Raw genomic sequence first — 21,134 nt, 5'->3', positions numbered from 1 at the left:
TGCACCGAGGTGATAAACAAAAGCCATCCTGCCCTTTACCCTGGTAAGACCTTTGCAGAAAAGGTGAGAGAGAAAGTGAGCGTTAGAGAGGTGAAAGAGAGGCAGAGATACAAAGTGAACGAGTGAGTGAATGAGTATGTTTTTGTGTGTGTGTGTGTGTGTGTGTGTGTGTGTGTGTGTGTGTGTGTGTGTGTGTGTGTGTGTGTGTGTGTGTGTGTGTGTGTGTGTGTGTGTGAGAGAGAGAGAGAGATTTGCCCGTGTGTGCCTCTCGCAGTCAAGCAGTCTCTTTAGTTGTACTCTGTGGCGGTTATTCAAACGACAGATCAAACATCTGAGAGGGCGCTCGTCTGTCAGCACTATCCTCAGATTGACCTGTGCACATAGTCCAGAACGCCAGTACCCGCACTCGTAAAAAAATCCCCTAGCAGGTGCTAATCTTAGCAATTCCACTGGACCGCCATTTGATGTGCCATCATCGCTTGAATATATTTATACATATCTTTCCACTTAGCACCCTGAGACGACATCATCCAGGCCTACTGACAGTAAACAGACTCTGACTGCTGCTACTTCACACAAAGGCTGGACCCCCACAGCAAAATAGGCCCACTGTAGCGACTGAAAATGTTCCACTTCAAACTGCAAGTAAAAGCACAATATCTACCCAAATGGACTGGATATAAAGCATAGAAGACATAGAGCATAGAAGCCTCAAACAAGAACTGGTCAAGGTCCAACTGACAGTAAACATGACTGCTGCCCTGACTGCTGCTTCACACAAAGGCTGGACCTCAGCTAAATAAACAACTTCGAACTGCAGGTAAAGCACAACAATTGCTTGTAGCTGGACTTAGAGCACATTACCAGATGCTGAACAAATAAGTGACAGTTCATTGTTGAATCTCAGGAAGACCACAAGGTTGAAATGGCATTTCCCCCATTGCCGATGAGTCAATAAACTGAAGAAAAGAACATTGAAAAAGAAAATATACAAGGGAGAATGCGAACAAAAAACTGACAATAATTGACAATATGGACTGAGATGTAAGCTGAACATAAAAACCTGAACCTCAAGAAGAACAGGTCAAGGTCATAACCAAGGGCAAACTTAAGCTTTCCATGGAGGGAAAGTAGAGTAATCCAGCCCTACTGACAGTAAACATGTAAACATGACTGGCACTTGAAACAAAGGCTGAAGCAAAGCAAGATGAACTTCGAAACCTCAATCTCAAGAGGGACAGGTCAAGGTCAACAGACTGACAGAGAGAAGCCTTAAAACCTTAAAGTCTTTAAAAGTTGTCTGTCTGAGGAACCTACGTATAGGGATCCCACAAATTCTCTGAAGAGCCTATAATAGGTTATTGGAAGTCCCCCAAGAGTCCTTAAAGAACTTTTAAAAGTTCCCCAAAACAAACAACCTTTACTAATCCCTCAGTTTGCCAGTTTTCTCATTCCCTCTGGGGCAACCCCAAAAGGTTCTAAGGAACCTCTCATCATATCCCCTGTAGGTTCATCAGAGAACTCCTCAGTGACCACTGAAGGTTCTTCGAGGAACCTTGTAATGTTCACCGTGTGGCCAGTGAGTTTGGGAGAGGCTTTAACTCAGATTTCAACAGCTTTCAGAGAGCAATGGGTGGCCTCAGCCACCACGTTTTCCTGCATTGCTCATAGGAAGTTCCATTTATCCACGTCTGAAATCTACACTCCCATCTCCGCCTCTCCCCGCTCTAGACTTTTCTACCGCTGAATGCTGCAGGCACGCAAAACTGTGAGCTCTTTGTTTCCCTCGTGTTATCATGTCATTTCATCTCTAGGTGTTATCTGTGTTTCCCGCCCAAGCACAGATCTGTGTATACAAACAAGGCCGCAGTGTCTCCACCGTCGCAGTCTAAACATGTCCACGCTCCCCCATCATCTAGGCTCCATTGTAGAGACACCGCCACATGATTTCGTTTTTTTTTTGTAAACGGATAATCCATCTGAAACCTACATGTAAATATAGGAACATTGAGCGAACTAAATCGGACATGAAAGCAAACGGAAACCTCCATAAACACACCACCTAAAGTTGTGGCGGAGTTAAAATTGGGCTGCCGATTCATTGAGACATCTAAAACCTCTCCGAAAATATGCCAGGCGGCAAAAACCTCTCAGTGAAAAATGAGAAAGAAAATCCATTTGATGGATGACTTTAAGAGTGCTAGGAATTCAACAAATACTAAGTCGGCCATGTCACGATCGGAGACCACTAAACTACAATACCTTGAAGGCCATTTCCTCTCTTGCTGTTTAAGTGCTCTAGGGAAAGACAAAGAACTCTCTCTCTCTCTACCTTTCCCTACCATTCATGAACCACAATAAGGTGCATCACACAGGGGCGTAGCACCACGTTCTAGACCTTGTGGATGCAGTCCCCCCCTCTGTTTATAAGATAGTAGCCTCTTTGTGCGGATTGGCGGGTCTGTGTAAATATATCAACAACATTGATATGACATTATCGAGAGCCTTAACTAATAGATTAAAACTTGGCCATTACAATTTTGGTGACAATTATATTGTTATATAGTTATAACAGAGGCTCTTTGTTAAGAGGTCAACATGTAAAAAAAAAGAGAATATAATTGCTTTAGGAGCCCCTGGACAAGTGTGGGCCCTGGTGACTCAGTCCCACTTTACCCCCTTATTGTGACACCCCTGGCATCATACCATACGAAATTAGGGATCCTCACATAGAATCTTGAACTCGGATAGAACTGGATTGCAGGTAAGGTGGGGCCCATCCCATTTTTGTCTATCTACACCTTCCCCACATTCCTTGATTTCGTTACAGTAAATGCCTTGACCCCAAACCTTACGCTTGATGCACTGGAGACTTAAAGGTAGAGTATGTCATCATTTCCAGTCTTTCTTTATCATTTTCATAGGTATTTAAAAGTACAGTACTGCCAACTTCTACATTCATCATGACTTTGAAATGCACATGTTTCATAAGTGGATCTTTTCCATGTCTGCTGTTTTGAATGACCAGTCAGGCATCTTTGGTAAAACTTACTGTCTTTTATCAGACCATTAAATATTTGTCTATTACTCTGTAAACATTCATGAAAAGATCACATTTGTGAATGGGTGTCATACATTTGGGAAATTAATTAATAAAATTACATACTGGGCCTTTAAGTGTGTTATTGGAATTCAGCATGGTTAGAAGTATGAAACTCTGATATGCTGAAGGGACCTTTTATTCCATGACATTGTAGAGCTACACAAAATGCATTTATGGATATCTTTCCACATAAACTTAGTGCAAAAACAATGTGTTTAATAAAATAACCGACATGTTAAATAGACAAATGAGAATGAAATATAATAGGCAGTAAAGCAGGCAATAAAGAGGCGGTCACTCTCTGCCAAGTAGAAGCATTTGGGGAAAACTAAGTTTGACCACATGGCATTATCATAACAAGTCAGTTGATATCCACGCTTATATTGGTTTGGGTGAAATTTAAGTTTTACTGTGGCGTGGCATATATCCATAAGTAGTGGCCAGTTAATTATAGCTATATAGTATAGTACTTCATATCCAAATGATCTTGCCAATCACACGCACTTGGTAAGGGGAGAGAGACAGGTACAGGGAGACTCAGAGAGAGATTCATAAATATTATGAAAAATGTCGGCTGACCTTGCATTTTTCAGCCTCTCTGCATAAAACACAACATGTTTAGAGTAAGCTCTCCAAGGCTTCAAGAGGTCTGTGGTTTGTGTGAAAGTTTTCAACAGATTTTTGTTGCAGGCCAAAGTGATTTTCAGCTTCACACTGCTCTCTACTGGTCAAAGCCAAATATCACAGCACGTTAGCGCCATTTAAAAATACTAATTCGTTATTTTGCACAATTAAAGACAAAAACAAAAAACTGTGTTATTCTCGATCCTTTAATCTAATAATCTAAAGTATAATTTATGACTAATGGCTGACTTCTTTTTTTATCACAGACAGAGAAAATAAAATGTGTTATTTTTACCTTTCAACAATAACTTTCATTCGGTAACTGTGATCAAATAAATAATTAATTACTTATACTATGAACAAAGACATATTGAACCTCATAGAGAAACAAATAAAATAATCAGTTTAAGACAAAACCAGACCTGGAACAAAATCTGTGGTTCATTTCAGCACTTTTATTCATTACAAAACTGTCAAACAAATTGTTCAAAGCAACAAGATAACAACGGTATATAATGATCATGTTTCAAAAATATATAATTTGTCAGAATTATAAATCCTAAAAGCTTGTATTGTAGATTTGTAGACTCAGTATTGAAGCCCATGTTTCATAGTCATACTACCCATCAAGTCTAAACAGCATGAGAAAACAGAGCTGTGACATGCAAATCAACCAACAACCAAATGATGCATTAAATGCTAAACACATCAGAGTTCAAATGGTATGAGTGGTTTTCAACATTGTTAATGTAAACATAATAATAATTCTATTATTATTATTATCATTATTATCATAATTATTATTATTATAATTATTATTATCATCATCAGTGCTTTAAGTGGGTGGGTATGTGCTGGTACGGAGTAGCAACAATTCTCAATTTCAGCCTCCCTGGAGTAACAGACTTTTTACAGAGTAACTGTTCACTGTATATTACTGCACTTCAACTTCATTTTTTAGTTCCAACACTCGTGTTTTGCCACTCAAAGTACTGATTATTATTCAATTGTTATCATCCACTTCACTGTTTTTAAAATAAAGCGTAAGGACAACATAAAGTCACATAGACCAAGAGAAGCCATTCCAAGTGTTTAAGAGGTCTGCAGAATAGTGAGAACCCTCTTGTTCATACGCATGCATGCATCTTCATTTATGATTAAACCCATATACTGTGCATGGACACACACACACACACACACACACATACACACACGTCCTATAGCATACTTGTCTTGTCTACTATTGATTAAATATAGATTTTACTCCTGTGCTTTAATCACTGCACTCCACAGACACTGAATTAGCTTTTGAAGTACTTTGAGGTCACAACAATTAAGTGTTTAGTTCCAAATTACTCAAAACAGTCCACACAAGATTTGAACGGCTACGTTACGCATGTTTTTTTTCTTGGCTAAATTTTGCACTTGGCTTTTACATGTAGTGTACTTCCTCTGAGACCACACGATCATCACACAGCACGAACGGCAGAGGAGCTAAATGATTTGGCACACTAACAATACGTCATAAAGGCATCCAAGTCGTTATAGGTAAATAACACAAGGTTTTCTTTTGAGACATGTGGATTTGTGTGGACGTTCTATGCGATTGATTTCATACCTCTGCTTCGGATCTACAGTGTTGTACATTCCTGTGTGATCTACTATTGAATATGTTTGTAGTGCTACTTTGTCACCTTGAATAGAGACTGGAGAATTGTGTTTGGATGCCATGGTAAGTACAAACTACTGTACATACACCAGTTCTTTTCATATCACAAGTATTTGATAAGAAGGACTTGAACTCTGATTTTGAACTCTGATTATCGAAAGGCTGACTCAAGCGACCTTACTAACTATTCACAACTTTTTCACGGATCTCCCCTGTCTTCACTGACCTTTTCTCAATAATGCCATTGATGTGCTTTGGGAAACAACAAGGAGCTTCTTATACCTGAATCCCATTATTAAACTCACTGGGAGGAGTTCTGTCTGCAGTCCTACCCAGTTACCATACATTCTAATATACAGTCATTGGTTCTACCCGATGACCATACATTCTACACTGTAAAAACTTGAAGGTTCCTCAAAGGACCCTCAGCTCATAGGGGAATCCAAAAGGTAGTTCTCTGCAGAACATTTTAGAAACCAAAGGGTTCTTCCAAGCACCTTAGGTTCATCAGAGAACTGTTAGGGGCTCCCACACAGTGCCAATTGAGGGTTCTCAGAGGAGCCATTACTGTTTACAGTGTAATTCACAGTCATTGATTTTACCATTTATGGAAGCCAATCAACAATGAAGAATGACAAGGAGTGAAGAGGAGTGAACCACAAAGACTACAAGTATTGCATTTCATCCCTTACAAAACAAAATAAGCAACGTTTAAACATGAATAACCATTCCCGTGTTCATTAACAGGAAATGTGTGCTGATTCAACCTACAAAACACTTTTTTTAGTTTCGGTGTTAACTACTACAGTAGTAGTTCACAATGTTTACATTCAGCCCAAGGACAACGGGGCGGGATGTACTGTAACGTGTCTTCTACCACCATGCATCCAAGTGAAGCGTCCAATTTGAGTTTGAAAATAGCCATCGAGACATACATTCATCATCCTCGATATGCATATGAAGTGTTTTTGAAATCAATGTGAGGTTTCAGAGGTGTGTGGCGTTGTCACAAATGACCAGCAACCAAAGTATATCCATGTATGTAGGGTATGTATGTATGCATATGTGCTAAATAAAAACCTGAATAAAATCTTGGGAAGGAGGGAATGATTTATGCAATGCTAAGCTACCCGCAGAAGTGCTACTGGAAGATCTGAAGATCGGCTGAGTGTATTCAAAAGTTGTACAACTCAAGTGTTAACTGTGGGGGAGACAGGATATGAGCCTATTCCCCAACATGAAGTGAAGAGGCCCTTAAACATACCAAAACAACAAAACAACGGGTTTGCTTTTGGACGTGGAAAAAAAGTCAAGATCTTGGTGCTCTTCAGGCAGACAGACATGTTGCATGATCAGGGAAAGCTGCGCTGGTGTTCTGTTGAAATTGGCTGCTTTGTCGAAATGAACTACAGTTAACATGGCCTAAGCTCTGACCTGAACCTCCACCCCTAACCAGCACGACTCGTAGGCCATATCAACAGGACACAAGAATGATTCAGCCCTATCGTACAGTAAAAGGTCAGAGCTGCTCAATTCAAAGACACAACTTCCGTCTCAATTGCAAACGTCTGCTTTCTGAAAGCAAGGGTACAAAACTGCTACTTTCATATTACATCTTTGTCACATTAGATTATTGATGTATGTACAACTTGTAAATAACAACCTTTGTTATTGGCTAATATAAGCATTGAGGTGGGTTACTTCAAACTCCTTAATTTTTTTTCAAACAATGAAGAGCTTTGACAGTTGTACCCTTACCACTACACCCACACTACATCGCACAAACCTTGTGAAGCTGAAAGTGGAGAACGTCAAGAAAGACAGAGGGTACAGAGATAAAGAGAGAGAGAGAGAGAGAGAGAGAGAGAGAGAGAGAGAGAGAGAGAGAGAGAGAGAGAGAGAGAGAGAGAGAGAGAGAGAGAGAGAGAGAGAGACTGGTGAAAAAGAGAGAGACTAGTAAAAGAGAGAGAGAGTACTCACACTACTGAACAGTGTTTCAGGAGTAGTTAGCAGACGGCACCTGCCCAGCAGACTGACTACTGCCATCTGCTTGGTAACCTCTTTACCCTCCCTCAGTAGCAGCTTGCCACCTCTTACAAAGTACATACAACTCAACGTCTGAACAGACAGGCCCACAGAGGCTGTCAAGTAAACATCACTTCTTTTTGGCTCATTATGATTCACTAAAACAGGAAGATTTTTTAGTGAGGGTTCAACTCGAAAGTCACCAAAGTGATTCACTAAAGTGGGGAGTTTATAAGCGAAGGTTCGACTCAAAAGTCTGAAAATTCACTAAAATGATTCACTAAAGTGGGGAGGTTGTTTTGAAGCTTCAACTCGAAAGTCCGAAACTTCACTAAGTGATTCACCTACAGTAAGTGCAGACTTAATTTAGTGAGGGTTCAACTAGAAAGTCTGAAAAGCTTCATGAAACCCTGTATGCTAATTCCGCGTATGGGGAACGTCTGTAAGTGCACTATGCCGTCTAACGGACAGCATGTTTGTAAGACATGCGGATATGATTGCATCATGAACATATGCGAATGACACATTGTGATAATGAAACAACAGTAAACAAAACTCAGAAAGGTACTGTCCAGTCTCTGGAATGCCAGAAAGTTTATAAAGGTTGCAGCATTTAAGAGAGTAATAAAGATTGCATGGAGAGAGAGAGAGAGAGAGAGAGAGAGAGAGAGAGAGAGAGAGAGAGAGAGAGAGAGAGAGAGAGAGAGAGAGAGAGAGAGAGATAGAGAGAGAGGCAGTGAGTTAGAGAAAGTAAGAGAATAGAAATAGGCAGTGAGAAAGAGAGAGTGAAAGGCAGTGAGTGAGAGAGTGAGAAAGATAGATAGAGGTAGTGAGTGAAAGAGTGAGAGAGAGAGAAAGAGAAAGAGAGAGAGAGATACCTTAAGGAGAGGTCTTAAGGAGATTGGCTAAGTCTGCTGTGTTATGTGCATTAGTGTAGAAGTGGAAGTAAGAGAAACCAAAATTTCTGTACACAGTAAGCGTTGCAGTGTTGATTCAACACTAAGAGGGTTGGATGTAACACTCTTAACCCTCTGAGGTCCGAGTGCCCTTCAGAGGGCAATGTGTCTCCAAAAACAAATCTGTAACTCTGTGAGTTTTTGTCATTGAAACATATAAGTCACACCATTAGAAACCTCAGACCTTCCAGGTCCCAAATATATATATATAAAATGAAAATACTTGAAAATGTTAGGGTGGTGCAAGCAGCCTAAAAGCCTCTGAAAAGCCTTAGACCTCAGAGGGTGTTGACCCTACTCTATCAAGTGTGGAATTAACACTGCAACATTTACTGTGCACGTACGGTAAACTAACTGGCCTCCAGTGGGCTGCACAGGCTGTCTCATAGCTGGAGGCGGACCACCAATAGGGCCTGTTGCACACACACACACACACACACACACACACACACACACACACACACACACACACACATACACCCTCCTCACTGGTGTCGGGCCTGCACTACTGGCTCGTTCACACTAGCTACGTCCGCTGAAGGATCTCACTGCCTTTGCATGGGGCGATTTCGAAATGCCTTTTGGGTGTGTTTGTTCCCCTAGCTATGCTTCCGCCCCCAAAATGTTCAGAGATGTTGAACTTTGACGGCAGCGATGGATTCAGCAGCCAATCAGACCATGTTTACAAAATTCAGTAGGAGCCACATACTTTCTCCCCTTCCATGTGCATACCATGCGGCTTCCATGTGACTTCCATGGAACTTTCAGGCGTTGATGTGTGGTGGATTCAAGATGATCAAGACCTTGCAAGGGGCATGCCTGGTTCAGTCCAGTAAACATGGTATCAAGTCAAGTGGCTCCTCTTGTACATACAATGTACAGTATGCAAAAATAACCCAACATGGAAAGACAACTTTCCACGACCTTCAGCGAACAGAGGCAGTGTGAAATGGCCGCAAAGACCTGCTGCACTAAAGACCTGACCTGCACTAGGACCTGAAGACGTGCACGGCCCGCACCACAAACTGCCTGCAGATGGGGCACTCGCTCATGCGCTTGCCACACCGGCTGCAGGTCACCATGTGGCCGCACTCCAGCAGAACACAGTCGATGGGGGAGTCCATGCAGATGCGGCACAGGTTCTCCTCATCGCTGCCTGCGCCTCCTCCATTTCCTCCTCCTGCTGCTTTGGAGGCGTCCGGCTCTGCAACAAGAGAGAGGAGGAGGAGATGGGGTGTGAGTCAAGTCTGCTTTATTGTCAGTTTATATAGTCTTGCACCTGCAATTACATTTGAACGTCCATGTCTGAGTTGCTCCCCTGATCCTCCATTACTTGGACTGAGACCTTACGGTTGATGCAACCGATTGTGAGGCACAGGAGCACAGAGGATATACTGTTTTTTCGTCAATTACCTATACAGTACAGCAGGTGTTTCACTAGACTTCAGTGTGCCATTTAAACTAAAACATACTAGGGTGTGTTTCTCGAATGCGTAGTTGCTAGCCAGTTAGCAACTTAGTAAACTGCCAAAGGGTAAGTTGCTAATAGTTATTTAATAGTTAGTTACGATACTTTCGAGAAATGCATTCTAGATAGAGATCATCAACAATATAATCTAAACATCAAGACGACTTGAGATAAGATACGATCAACTTTGTTTGGTTTCAGACCTCTTGTGCTGTGATCATAACCTGGTTCTAACCTAGATGGATGTTCTAAGTGCGAGCTCACGAAGTTTAACAAAGATGCACATAGCACGAAAGGTCTGCGTGAGAGCCAGGCTACTGTGATCATTCCATACAAAACAATTACATCTTTGATTTTTTAAAATATATTTTTAGGTGCCTTTATTTTGACAGGACAGTCGAAGATGGTGACAGTAAGCAAATGGGACAGAGATACATGGGGGGATCGGGACCCCAACTGGACTTGAACCGGGGTTCCCGTGGGTGGGCATGCAAGCCCAAATGTGGGGGGCTTAGTGCGCTGCGCCACAGCGCCCCCGAAAACAATTACATCTAATAGATTCAGATCAGAGACACTGAAGAACCCCACATCAGATGTTTCGATTGTATTAACATTTATACAGAAATTGCACATAGATGTGATGCAAATAAAAAATACTGCATACCTGCCTCCGCTTCCATTTTAGCATTTGCAACTGTGAAGAATAAAACAAACAAAACATTTAGGAAATACAATGATAGGAATGAATCGAGACTCTTCACCGATTTTAACACAATATTAGGAAGCTATTTAGAACATCTATCTGGGTCAGTGACATTTCAGCAGTAGCACACGTCAGGGCAGCGCAACGGCAGCCAGTGCCACTATTGTATAGATTCTGTTTGTTTGTTTGTTTTTAGAGAACTACCAAAAAAGCATACTCATAGCAGAATATCAACCAATTACTAATTCATTTATGGGCATTAGATATCGTTGTGCCACCTGACAAGTTGCTGAGCCCCACCAAAAAACAAGTGTGTGTTCGAGTGTGTGTGTGGGGGATCTAACTTTTGGTTAAATGTATGCCTGTGCTCTATGTTAACATTTGTGAAATTATGTGTGTAATGTCTTTTTTTTACAGTTTTTATTCTTTGATTGTCTTGTGTATTTTGTGTTTCTATGTATGTATGCTACAGGACACCTGAATTTCCCTCAGGATCAATAAATGATACTCTACTCTATTCTACTCTACTCTACTCTAATCTACTCTACTCTAACCTACTCTACTCTACTCTACTCTACTCTAATCTACTGTTTGTTTTCTTGTTTGAAAACTTTCCATTTCCTTCTATTTGTCATAATATGAAATGAGCCATGAATACTTTCCACTCATCTGGCAATTGTTTAGCTGTAGTGGAAACAAACTTTCTCAGTTTTGGCTTCTTTGAGGTTTTTGATATGTAACGACGGCAGTACGGAAATAAAATCAATTTGCTTTGAAAGCAGACAGACCATGACTGAATACTATTTGGTGAAATGTGATACAATTCTTATCTTGAACAAAACATCTTTCCCATGAAATAACTTTACTAACTCTATTTTTATATACTGTATCTACCTTATTTACTGTTCTGTAACAGGTAGCCAAGCTCGGCAGTACAGCCATACACAAATAAAAGGTCAAAGATATATGGCTCTCATTTATGCTAACAATGTTTTTTGACAACAAAAGTGTTCTCTACACCGGGGGAAGTGGTATCAAAGTGCATTTTGAAAAGGGTGATTCGAGAGCTCGGCGAGATGTGTAAGTGGTGCCTGGGGAACTCAACAAGCCCTATGAGTGGTTACCTCTGGCACCCACATTTTGCAGGCTACTCGCCTTTAGCTTCGAAGTGTGATAATGTGAAATGGACTCATGTTGGCGAGTGTTTAAAAACATTTTTATCCATCCAAAAATGTTAATGTCCTATCCCCCTACCCACACCAATGTTTTTGTTCAATTTTGGTCAGCACTCTCAAAACACCATTTTCATAGTGTATGTATCCATGACTATTGTTAGACAAGCCCTTTAAGTCTATGAAAGCAATGCTTATACTTCCATCTATTATCATTATATTTAACCCTTTTATGTAGCACATCCAAACGTATTGTTACCAACATATTAACAACAAAGCCTTAATCTGTAATTTAAGACTCTCTGTAATGTCACAGCAATTTTGTTAAGGCGAAGTTGAGCTTTTTCGGGCAATTGAGTTGGATCGACAGTGACCCTATGTATGTGCACCAAAAAGGCTGCAACATAACTCAGTCTTTTAAAAACATGACCTCGTTAACATGATGTTTTTAGTTCTGAATTAGTAATTCTGAATTAAATAGTTCTGTTGAGTTTACATTGCACTTTCATTTAATTCCGAATTGCTAAGTGTTTACATGATGTTTTCAAAGCGGAATTAATCAATTCTGAATTAAATATCTCATGTAAACAAGGTCAATGTGTTTCAGTAGTAGGCCTATACATCACTTTGGTGGAAAAAAGCAAACAGTGAAGGTGTGTCCTGTCTCACTGGAGGTCTTTCTATGAATGTGATACTTGTACTTTCAATGAAAGTGATACTTATACAGTATATACGTATAGTATAATGATACTTTACTTATACTCCAAAGCCAAGTCTTTGGCAAAACTGGCATTTTTCAGCTCTTCAGCTCATACTGTACATCACTTACAGGAGAAAAGCAAAGCCAAATGTGACATGCATTTTTTAACACAAGATTGGGTTAAACTATACACTAAAAAGTAATGATTCTCACTGTATATAACTGGCCCCTTTCAAAGATATATATATATATATAAAATAATTAAAAACTCTAAACCCAGAGTCCCGCCTCACCCAGGTTCTGCAGCTCCTTCTGGTCGTTGTAGAGGCGCGTGACCCTCTCCATCAGCTCCCACTTCTCACAGCAGTCCTGGTAGTTGACCAGGTTGTGGGACAGGATCTCCTTTAGCTGCTTGACGCTCAGGCCGTCGATGTCTTCCAAACAGCGGAGGTCCGACAGGGAGGTGCGGTGCCCAGGGGCCAGTGCTTCCTCACCCCCTGAAGACTGAACAACAACACCTGGGGGGTCAGTCATTCATGCAGTACACCTGGGCAGTCAGTGGCACAGACAGAACACTCCCTCCTCCCAAACACTGACAACTACAGGGAGAGTCATGCTAATCAGAATGCTAATTTTATGAAAATGATCTAACTTTGAATTTGTAAATCATGCAAATTAAAGGTAGCATCTGATAAAAACAGCAGAATATTACAGAAAGTCTGGTCAGACTTTCTTGAAAACAACAATACGCTAAAACCGGTACCTACCGGTATCTGGAGAAAAAAAAAATCACAGTTCTGCACTTAAACCTGAAGTTACAGTGTCCATAATCCGGTAAAATTCCCAGAATTCCACTAAGCATAACCATAACTCACTTGTGTCAAAAATGTACATTTAAAATAATCAATACTGCCGCATTTCTTAGTGGAATGTTTTACTTCTCTGGCAAAAGCATTTCCATTCAAGGTAATGAACTACAAGCAGAGCATAACATTTACTCAATTGATTAGCCGTTCCAGACATAACCTTTTGAGTGTGCCAAAAAAGTCTAGGCGTGAGTTTGCTGGTACTCAACCGCTCAAAGGCAAATACATTTCTAGAATCATTGTGTAAGTTATACTGTGTTTGGCATAAAGAAAGTATTTTTTTTAAACGAAATATGTGAAATGTATTGCCTCTACACATGTCAAATATAATCTGAAACACAGAACTCATGCTTTTGGTTACTTGGAACATGCACAAAGCGTATACCCCCTCGGACAATCCATTGAATAATTTATGATTGAAAATAAAATCTCCTGCTATGTTGTGGACTTTTCAGATTTAGGTTTAGGTTTAGGTTATGCTGATTAAGTCATGGCCAGGTGTGAAACCTCAAACGATGATGGAATCTCCCTCAAGTGCATGACAGTCACCAGTAATACACATTGTTCAACTGTAGTGGTTATTCTATTCAGGGCATTGTATATACAGTACATACTAGAAACTGCGGTGTTAATTGAACACTGACAGAGTACTCTGAGACTGATTACTTCCGATAACTGGAAGAGACTTCTTGGGACCCACAATTTTCCATGTCATCATTATGTTGTGACCCGATTTTTTGTCAGGCCATTGCAATCTTTTTTTCTTTTTTTTAAGTTTTTTCTTGGGGCTTTTTGGCCTTTATTATTACAGGATAGTGTGAGAGTAGACAGGAAATGATTGGTAGAGGGAGATGGGGCAGAACTGGGAAATGACCCCTGTCGAACTGGAACAGGGGTCCCTGTGGGCAATGTAAACCCAAATGTGGGGGGCATAGCGCGCTGCGCCACAGCGTCCCCGCCACCACAATCTTTAAATAACTGTCAAAAATATAACCATGTATTTGAAAATACGCATCAGCACCGGCAGTGTATGCTGCTGACATACAAGATTTCTATCAATTAGTGGAGAGGAATGTTAACCATGGTTCACTCTCTTCAACATCACGTTCATTTATCCAATATGGCATATTGTTTCAACTTTGTGACTGACAATAAAAGGGTGAATAACCATTTACAGCTCCGCGACCCACCCAGGACTGCTTTGCGACCCACTTTTGGGTCCCGACCCACCAGCTAAGAAACACTGCTAGAGGCTGTTAAACTGGCTCTCCACATGTTGCTGCGCTTTTTAGTGTGCACACTCTAGCTTGTACACAAGCTGGTCATTTCCAATGCAAGGTGCTGCATGAGGTGTGATGTGATACATACAAGCTGAAACTTAAGAAAAAAAAAGAGGTGAAAAGGTGCGCACTAGTGTCAGCATGTTTAGTAACAGCCAGGTTAAGAGATGTAAATGCCACAACAGCCTCCATTTGAATTGGTATACCGTTAAATAAAGGAAAAACCTTCATCCCTTCAGTATTCTTATCTTAAACACTTCCATAATTGTGTATATATGCTGTATTTTGCAACATATCCTTATTCAGATTTCATACTTTTCATGGATTACTTTCCAGTTTAAATCATAGTGTCACCACTATGTACTGTGCGAAAAAGTCCCAGCTGTACAAAAGATACATTCAACTCACCTCTTCATCCTCCTCTTCCTCTTCCTCCAATTCCTCCTCGGCCTCTTCATCCTCTCCCTCTCCCTCCTCCTCCTCCTCCTCCTCCTCTTCTCCACCATCCTCCTCTTCCTCCTCCTGTCCCACTTCTGCTGTTTCTTCTTCTTCCTCTTCCTCCTCCTCCTCCCCCTCTTCCTCACCATCATCATCATCATCTTCTTCTTCCTCCTCCTCCTCCTCCTCCTCGTCGTCTTCATCTTCCTCCTCCGTGAGCTGTTCTGATTCCAACTCCTCCAGTGGGTGATGCATGGCTGCCCCCGGTCCTGCTCCTGCCCCCGAGCCTGGCCCAGCCCCCACCCCATCACACACGTGCCCCATGGCTGTAGCTGCCTGAGGGTGATGCTGATGATGATGCTGATGATGATAATGATGCTGAAGAGGATGATTGGGAGCGTGCATGCCTACACTGCTGCTGCTGCTGCTACTGCTGCAGGAAGGCGCCACATGCCGCTGTCCCAGGACCAGCGTGGCGCCCACGCTGCTGCTGCTGCTGCTACTGCTGGGCGGCGGCGTCTGCTGGCCCAGGACCAGCTCCACCAGCTCCTCCTTCTCGCGGCAGGTCTGCGTGGGCACCTCGTGCAGGTGCAGGTAGTCGCGCAGCTCGCGCACCTTCAGCCGCATCAGCTGCGCCCGCTCGAACAGCGTGCCCTGGAAGCGCCGGCAGGTGTGGCACAGGCGCGGGCACTCCACCAGCTGCACCGAGCAGCGGCCACAGAAGGTCTTCTTGCAGTCCACGCAGACATGCTGCAACAGGGGGAGGCAGGGCTGGATTAATGCAAAGGCTAGATATGGCTGAAGCCTAGGGCCCCCCACCTGCCGCTTTGTAAAAAGTGAAAAATTGCAGAACTATGACTACCGTAGATGCAATATTGAAAAAAATAATCTGTCATGTTGAGTACAGTTGGTAGACATGTTATCATTAATTCCTAGCATGTAATTATAACACCATCTATGTACAGTAAGTTTGTCACGAAATTTGCCTTCTGGGGGGTAGCGCAGAGCAGGGGCAATGCAGAGGGGTAGATTTCAAAGGAGACCTAAATAATCCTTGACTTTAAAGTGATACTGTCCCACTTTTGGAAATTAGCTTATTTTACACCTTCCCTTGAGTTAAATAATGGGGTTTTACCATTCTCCAACAATTTCAACCGTTCTCTGGGTGTGGCAGTGCAAATGCCAGCTGGTCTCATAGGATTCAATGTTAACTGCTATCTTGGAGGTAAAATTTGCACTGCCATACCCAGTGAACGGTTGAAAGTACAAGAGAATGGCAAAAAAAAACAATTATTTAACTCAGGGGAAGGTGTATAATAAGTTTATTTCCAAAAATGGGACAGTACCACTTTAAGTCTTAAAAAATAGCATTATCGTCATAGTGCAATATTATAAATAATAATATTATATAATAAAAAATATTAGTCTGCAGGGCAGGGTAAGAAGGCCAGGGAGTTCAGGCTGATAAATTCACATCACTGTAACTACAATAACAACAGACATACAGGAAGTTCATCAAAACAACACCTTGTCTGTCGCCATAGCCAGCCGTTCCCGCAATTGCATTGTAATACTTGTGAACAATGTGAATGATTTTGGAGGGATACACTTTATGTCTTAACCTACACCTTCTCAGACAGCCCCCCTCATGAAATGTACTGTCAGCAAAACGGCAATGATCAAGTTGTAAGGTGTTATAAAAGGGCAAGGCCCTGTGTAATATCTTGAAGTAGTACTAATGTAGCCAAGTGTTTTTGACGACTATTATGACTTTGTGCAACACTGGCGGAATAGTACACATCAGGAGACTCCTTAACGCGCCGCGGGGAAACGCCCAGTTACCATCTGCCCCAGTGTCCCTAAAGACACATCATAGAGGGTACACTACGCTTCAATTCTATTAAATTCTATTCAAGTCATTTTAACTGTTTCTACACCAAACACAATACTGGGGTGATGTCCATTTTACTTAGGGCTGAGCCTGCTATTCAATGCCCCCTTGCACAACAAGCAGACAATTAATCAGTGCTGACTTTTCATTCAAAGACCCGCTTTATTATCTCAGATCTGTCGCCTACGGACTACAATCATTGGCCCAGTCTCACTCTAGTAGTGCAAGTACAATTAGTGGAAACAAAGAGTGGGGTAAGCACAGATCATTGATAGGGCTGTGAACGCAGTCAATGTGACACACAGCTGAAGAATGAGCATTTTGTGTTTTTTTTTCTGCGTGCAACCTGGCCCAGTCATAGATCAATCATTGAACATCTTTCTTTCTTTTCTAAACACTGCATTAGTTTCGTTTTTTGGTGTACATATTACGTACATACGTAGGTGCATTCCATCAGCTTCTTTGTGCAGATGAATACAGTGGTCTCTTCTGAGCGATTACAAGAAAGAAAGAAAAAGAAAGAGAGAAAGCCCTGTGCTCTTCTTCTCTGGGCTGGGCAAAGACCCCAGTGGAGTTGCTGAGAGAAACCACAGCTTCCTGCCTGTACGAGTGCAGTAACTTGCCTCATGATCTGGGTCAAACTGACACGACACAAATGTCAGCTCTTATCTGGTCATTACCTCCTCGTCAGCTCAGTCTAAGCTGCAATTATCACATCATATTTCACAAGTGGTTGATCACTGAAAATTAAAAAACCTGGGAATACTTCTTTTCACATGGTCCCGTCTATGGCAGAGGTACTTGTAACGGTACCATAACAAATGTACTGTACTTAGTATATGCCGATATCTGCATCCTCTACTTTAATTTAAACCCGTAGTCTCTTAACACATTAAGACACCGCGTTATACATTTGCTGTTAGCAGAACGGCAATGACCAAGTCGTAGTGCATTACTAAAGGCCCTGTGTCATGTCATAGTAATGTAGTACTATGGTAGTTGACTTTTCTTTTTTTTAAATACATTTTGGGGGGGGGGGCTTTTTGCCTTTATTTGACAGGACAGTGAAGGTAATGGCAGGAAGTGAGTGGGGAGAGAGAGCTGGGGAAGGCTCGGCAAAGGACCCCGGGCCGGGAATCGAACCCGGGTCGGCCGCATAGCAAACGAGTGCCCAACCATTTGCGCCCTGGTCGGGCCGGTAGTTGACTTTTCAATGACTAATATGTGTCACAGCCCTGCAGTGATTATTGCAGGGTTCCACCACAACATTAGGTGGCTCTGTAGTCTTGTTTCCTTGCAGGTGGCAGCGCTGATTGGACTCCTGGGCGGGCCTTTAAAATTTGCAACAGCGCATTCACTCTCTCTCTCTGCCTCTCTGCCTGTCTGTCTGGCTGTTGGTCTGCCTGTGGGAGCTAGCCAAGGCCTACGCTATAGTAGGCTGTAGGTTGGCTGAGGCGACTCTGCTCTCTCTCACTTTCCCTCTACCTGTCTGGGGTCTGGGGTTAAATTCTGTGGGTTGTAAAAAAAACAAAAGCTATGTAAACGGTTACCCTCTTGTCTGTCCCCTTTCTGCGTCATGGCACTTGAGCCAGGTTGTGACATTTGGCACGAATAGACCAAGCTCGACATGAGCGATTTCAGCAACTAAAGTAATTGACTTCGTACTGAGTCGTGCGACAAAAGCGATTCGGGCGATTAGAGAAGCGACAGTTTGTAGTTGGACTCGAGCTAATATCATGCAAATTAGCTATGTAATCAATGTACAACAAGACAAAAGTTTAAAGACTGTTAACTTTACCCTTCTGCCTCTGGCCTCAAAATGGCCGCCACATGCCTTGCACAGGTGGTCGGGGGACTCTGGGGCGGGGCTGAAGCCCGGGTTGGTGTAGGCCTGGTGCCATGAGCTGCCGGTATCGTCCACTGTGGCGGTGATCCCAGAACACAGCCAGCTACAACAAGATCTCCACATGCTCCTGCCTAAAGACAACACAACAGAAAACAGCAGCACAAATACACACACACACACACACAAACACACACACACACACACACACAGAACGCATTTAATGAGAAGATGATGAAACAATAATACAGCAATTCTCAACTGAAACGTGGACTTCCCTAATTTCATATTCATAATAATCATAAATCACATATGAGGACAATAACAAAACTTCGAATCACTTTAGTTCCATAGCTTGACTTCCTCAGACCTCTACCTTGCTTATTTAGTTTAGATATCTGGGATTTCCATGGTCAATGTTATGTTATTCGTGAATCTCAGTCACCAGACGATATCAACAACCCATTTTAGGGGCCAATGCGGTACTGATTTCATATGCGGTATCCGATATTTCATCTAGGCTGCTAATATCATAGGGGGAAAGACAGACAGGCCTACTGCACACTGTACAGTACAGTATTAACAATATAACATATAGATATGAAACACTGATTTTAGGCCTATTCAGTTTCATTCTTAGAAATGTGATACATCGTATTTCTTACAATGTTAATGTGTTTCCTGTAATATGCATGTGCAACTGGCTTATCATATAGATATTCTGCTCAATTTTCCTGGGTACCATTTTAAATGACTCCTAAATTAAGTTTTTATTTGTGTGTGCTTCTTTATTAATAATTTGAGTAATAATCCTTCCATAGGCTCTCTAGTACTGTCTGTGTGTAATCTTTCCTTTTCTATTCCATCGTCATGCCAATGGAGAAGGATAGGAGAGATGGCAAACTACAGCCATGGAAGAAATGGAATTGATTGCGATGTGATGCCCTGCCTATACTCATTAGCCAACGGCAAGACACTGTGAGCGCCTGCACTCTCCCACTACCACTCCCTCCCTTCACACACACACACACACACACACACACACACACACACACACACACACACGAGCAGCCTGCGTGAAACCGGTAGCCCAAACATATTCAATAATAAGCTGAATTTTCTCGTTGTGTCATTACAATGCTATTTAATACTGATTTGGCTAATTGAGTGATCTTCGATATCGTTTTCCAGTACCCTACACCGCGACAGCCTATAGGCTAAGTGACGAATCCAAGCATCTCTGCAGACATGTAATACTCTAAATAACGCGATAAACCTCTTGTGCTGTAGGCTACGTAGAAATCTTGATGCCTCTGGGTTGCACAGCTCCTCCACTGGTCGCCGGCTGCTGGACGCACGAGCAGCATCAGTGACTCGCAAATACGGGCTGTGACACCATGGCATGCCGCGCGCCGCTGACAGTCTGGAATCTAGGCAGTAGAATATTTAACTACCTCGACAACACGACCGACCTTACCTATGAGAGCCGGAGCAGATCCTTTTTGAAATGGCCATCTCTTTGTTGCACGATGAAGGATGCATAAACGATTTGAATTAATGGTGGGGGAAATAGGATGAAGAGGATGCCAAGTGCAGCCTAGCGCTCAGAAATTCCTATTGGGCTCATTGTCCGACCGGGCGACCACAGACCGCAAGCAGCATCTCTCTCCACTCCAGCTGAAGGTGGGGAGATATGACGTCAGGTTTTGAGAAGGAAATGATGCAGCCACGCGCAGGCAAGTTTAATAGGCCTACTAGGTCTGGCGGGAACTGGGAATATGCTGAGATTATTTAATATCACAGTGAAAACCGCATATAGGCTGCCTAAGTGGGCGTGTGTGTAAACGGAGAGAGAGAGAGAGAGAGAGAGAGAGAGAGAGAGAGAACAACAATATCAACAACAGCAGCCAGGGAAGCCGAAGGGGTCAAAGGGGACAAAGGGGTCAGCTGTCCCGGGCCCAGGGAGATGGGGGGCTCATAATTGGGTCATTATTTGACTCTATTGGGTTGTGGGCCCTTTCAGAGGATTCCGTGCTGGGCCCAGCCAAAGCTGTCAGCGGCCCACAGCAGCAGCAGAACAGATGCAGAAGTGTAAGTTACCATTGACCAACATGTAGGCTACATAGCTCAATTGTTGTAAGCTACTAACATTTGCCACTGGGCATCAGTGTTGGGCAAGTTACTCAAAAACTGTGCATACCATGTTACTGTCTTTTCAAAGCAATCATTTACACTACAATATTACTATAGCCTTTTTAAAATAGAAGGCATTACACTACTTTTCCATTACTATAGTTACTTACGCCAAAAGAACTGTAGGGCTATGGATCTGGCAATTTATTACAGTGTAAATCAAGCTCATGAGTCATGACTTTTTCACCTCCCATCCAGGAGGT

The 21,134-nt window shown here is 42.3% G+C and overlaps 1 protein-coding gene across 1 annotated transcript; it reads right to left on the bottom strand.

Annotated features, from left to right (window-relative positions):
- Positions 1-9,115: 9,115 nt before the first annotated feature.
- Positions 9,116-20,367, bottom strand: LOC134451822 (E3 ubiquitin-protein ligase rififylin-like). Its single transcript, XM_063202220.1, has 6 exons — positions 20,216-20,367; positions 18,694-18,872; positions 15,017-15,754; positions 12,714-12,909; positions 10,510-10,539; positions 9,116-9,581 (listed from the first exon to the last, which is right to left on the bottom strand). The coding sequence occupies exons 2-6, from the start codon at positions 18,862-18,864 to the stop codon at positions 9,367-9,369; spliced, it is 1,350 nt and encodes a 449-aa protein (XP_063058290.1). The 5' UTR covers positions 18,865-18,872; positions 20,216-20,367; the 3' UTR covers positions 9,116-9,366.
- Positions 20,368-21,134: the final 767 nt, after the last annotated feature.

Source organism: Engraulis encrasicolus, chromosome 7, assembly GCF_034702125.1.
Source record: "Engraulis encrasicolus isolate BLACKSEA-1 chromosome 7, IST_EnEncr_1.0, whole genome shotgun sequence".
NCBI lineage: Eukaryota > Metazoa > Chordata > Actinopteri > Clupeiformes > Engraulidae > Engraulis > Engraulis encrasicolus.
Note: the sequence above shows the minus strand (reverse complement) of the source record. Positions and strands in the feature narration are given on the sequence as shown.

Excerpts from the sequence above, each read along its gene's own strand:
- LOC134451822 (XM_063202220.1), bottom strand. The coding sequence starts at position 18,864 with ATGTGGAGATCTTGTTGTAGCTGGCTGTGTTCTGGGATCACCGCCACA. Across the intron at positions 15,755-18,693 it reads TTGAGGCCAGAGGCAGAAGG|CATGTCTGCGTGGACTGCAA; the intron begins GTAAAGTTAACA and ends CCCCTGTTGCAG. Across the intron at positions 9,582-10,509 it reads TAAAATGGAAGCGGAGGCAG|AGCCGGACGCCTCCAAAGCA; the intron begins GTATGCAGTATT and ends CTCTTGTTGCAG.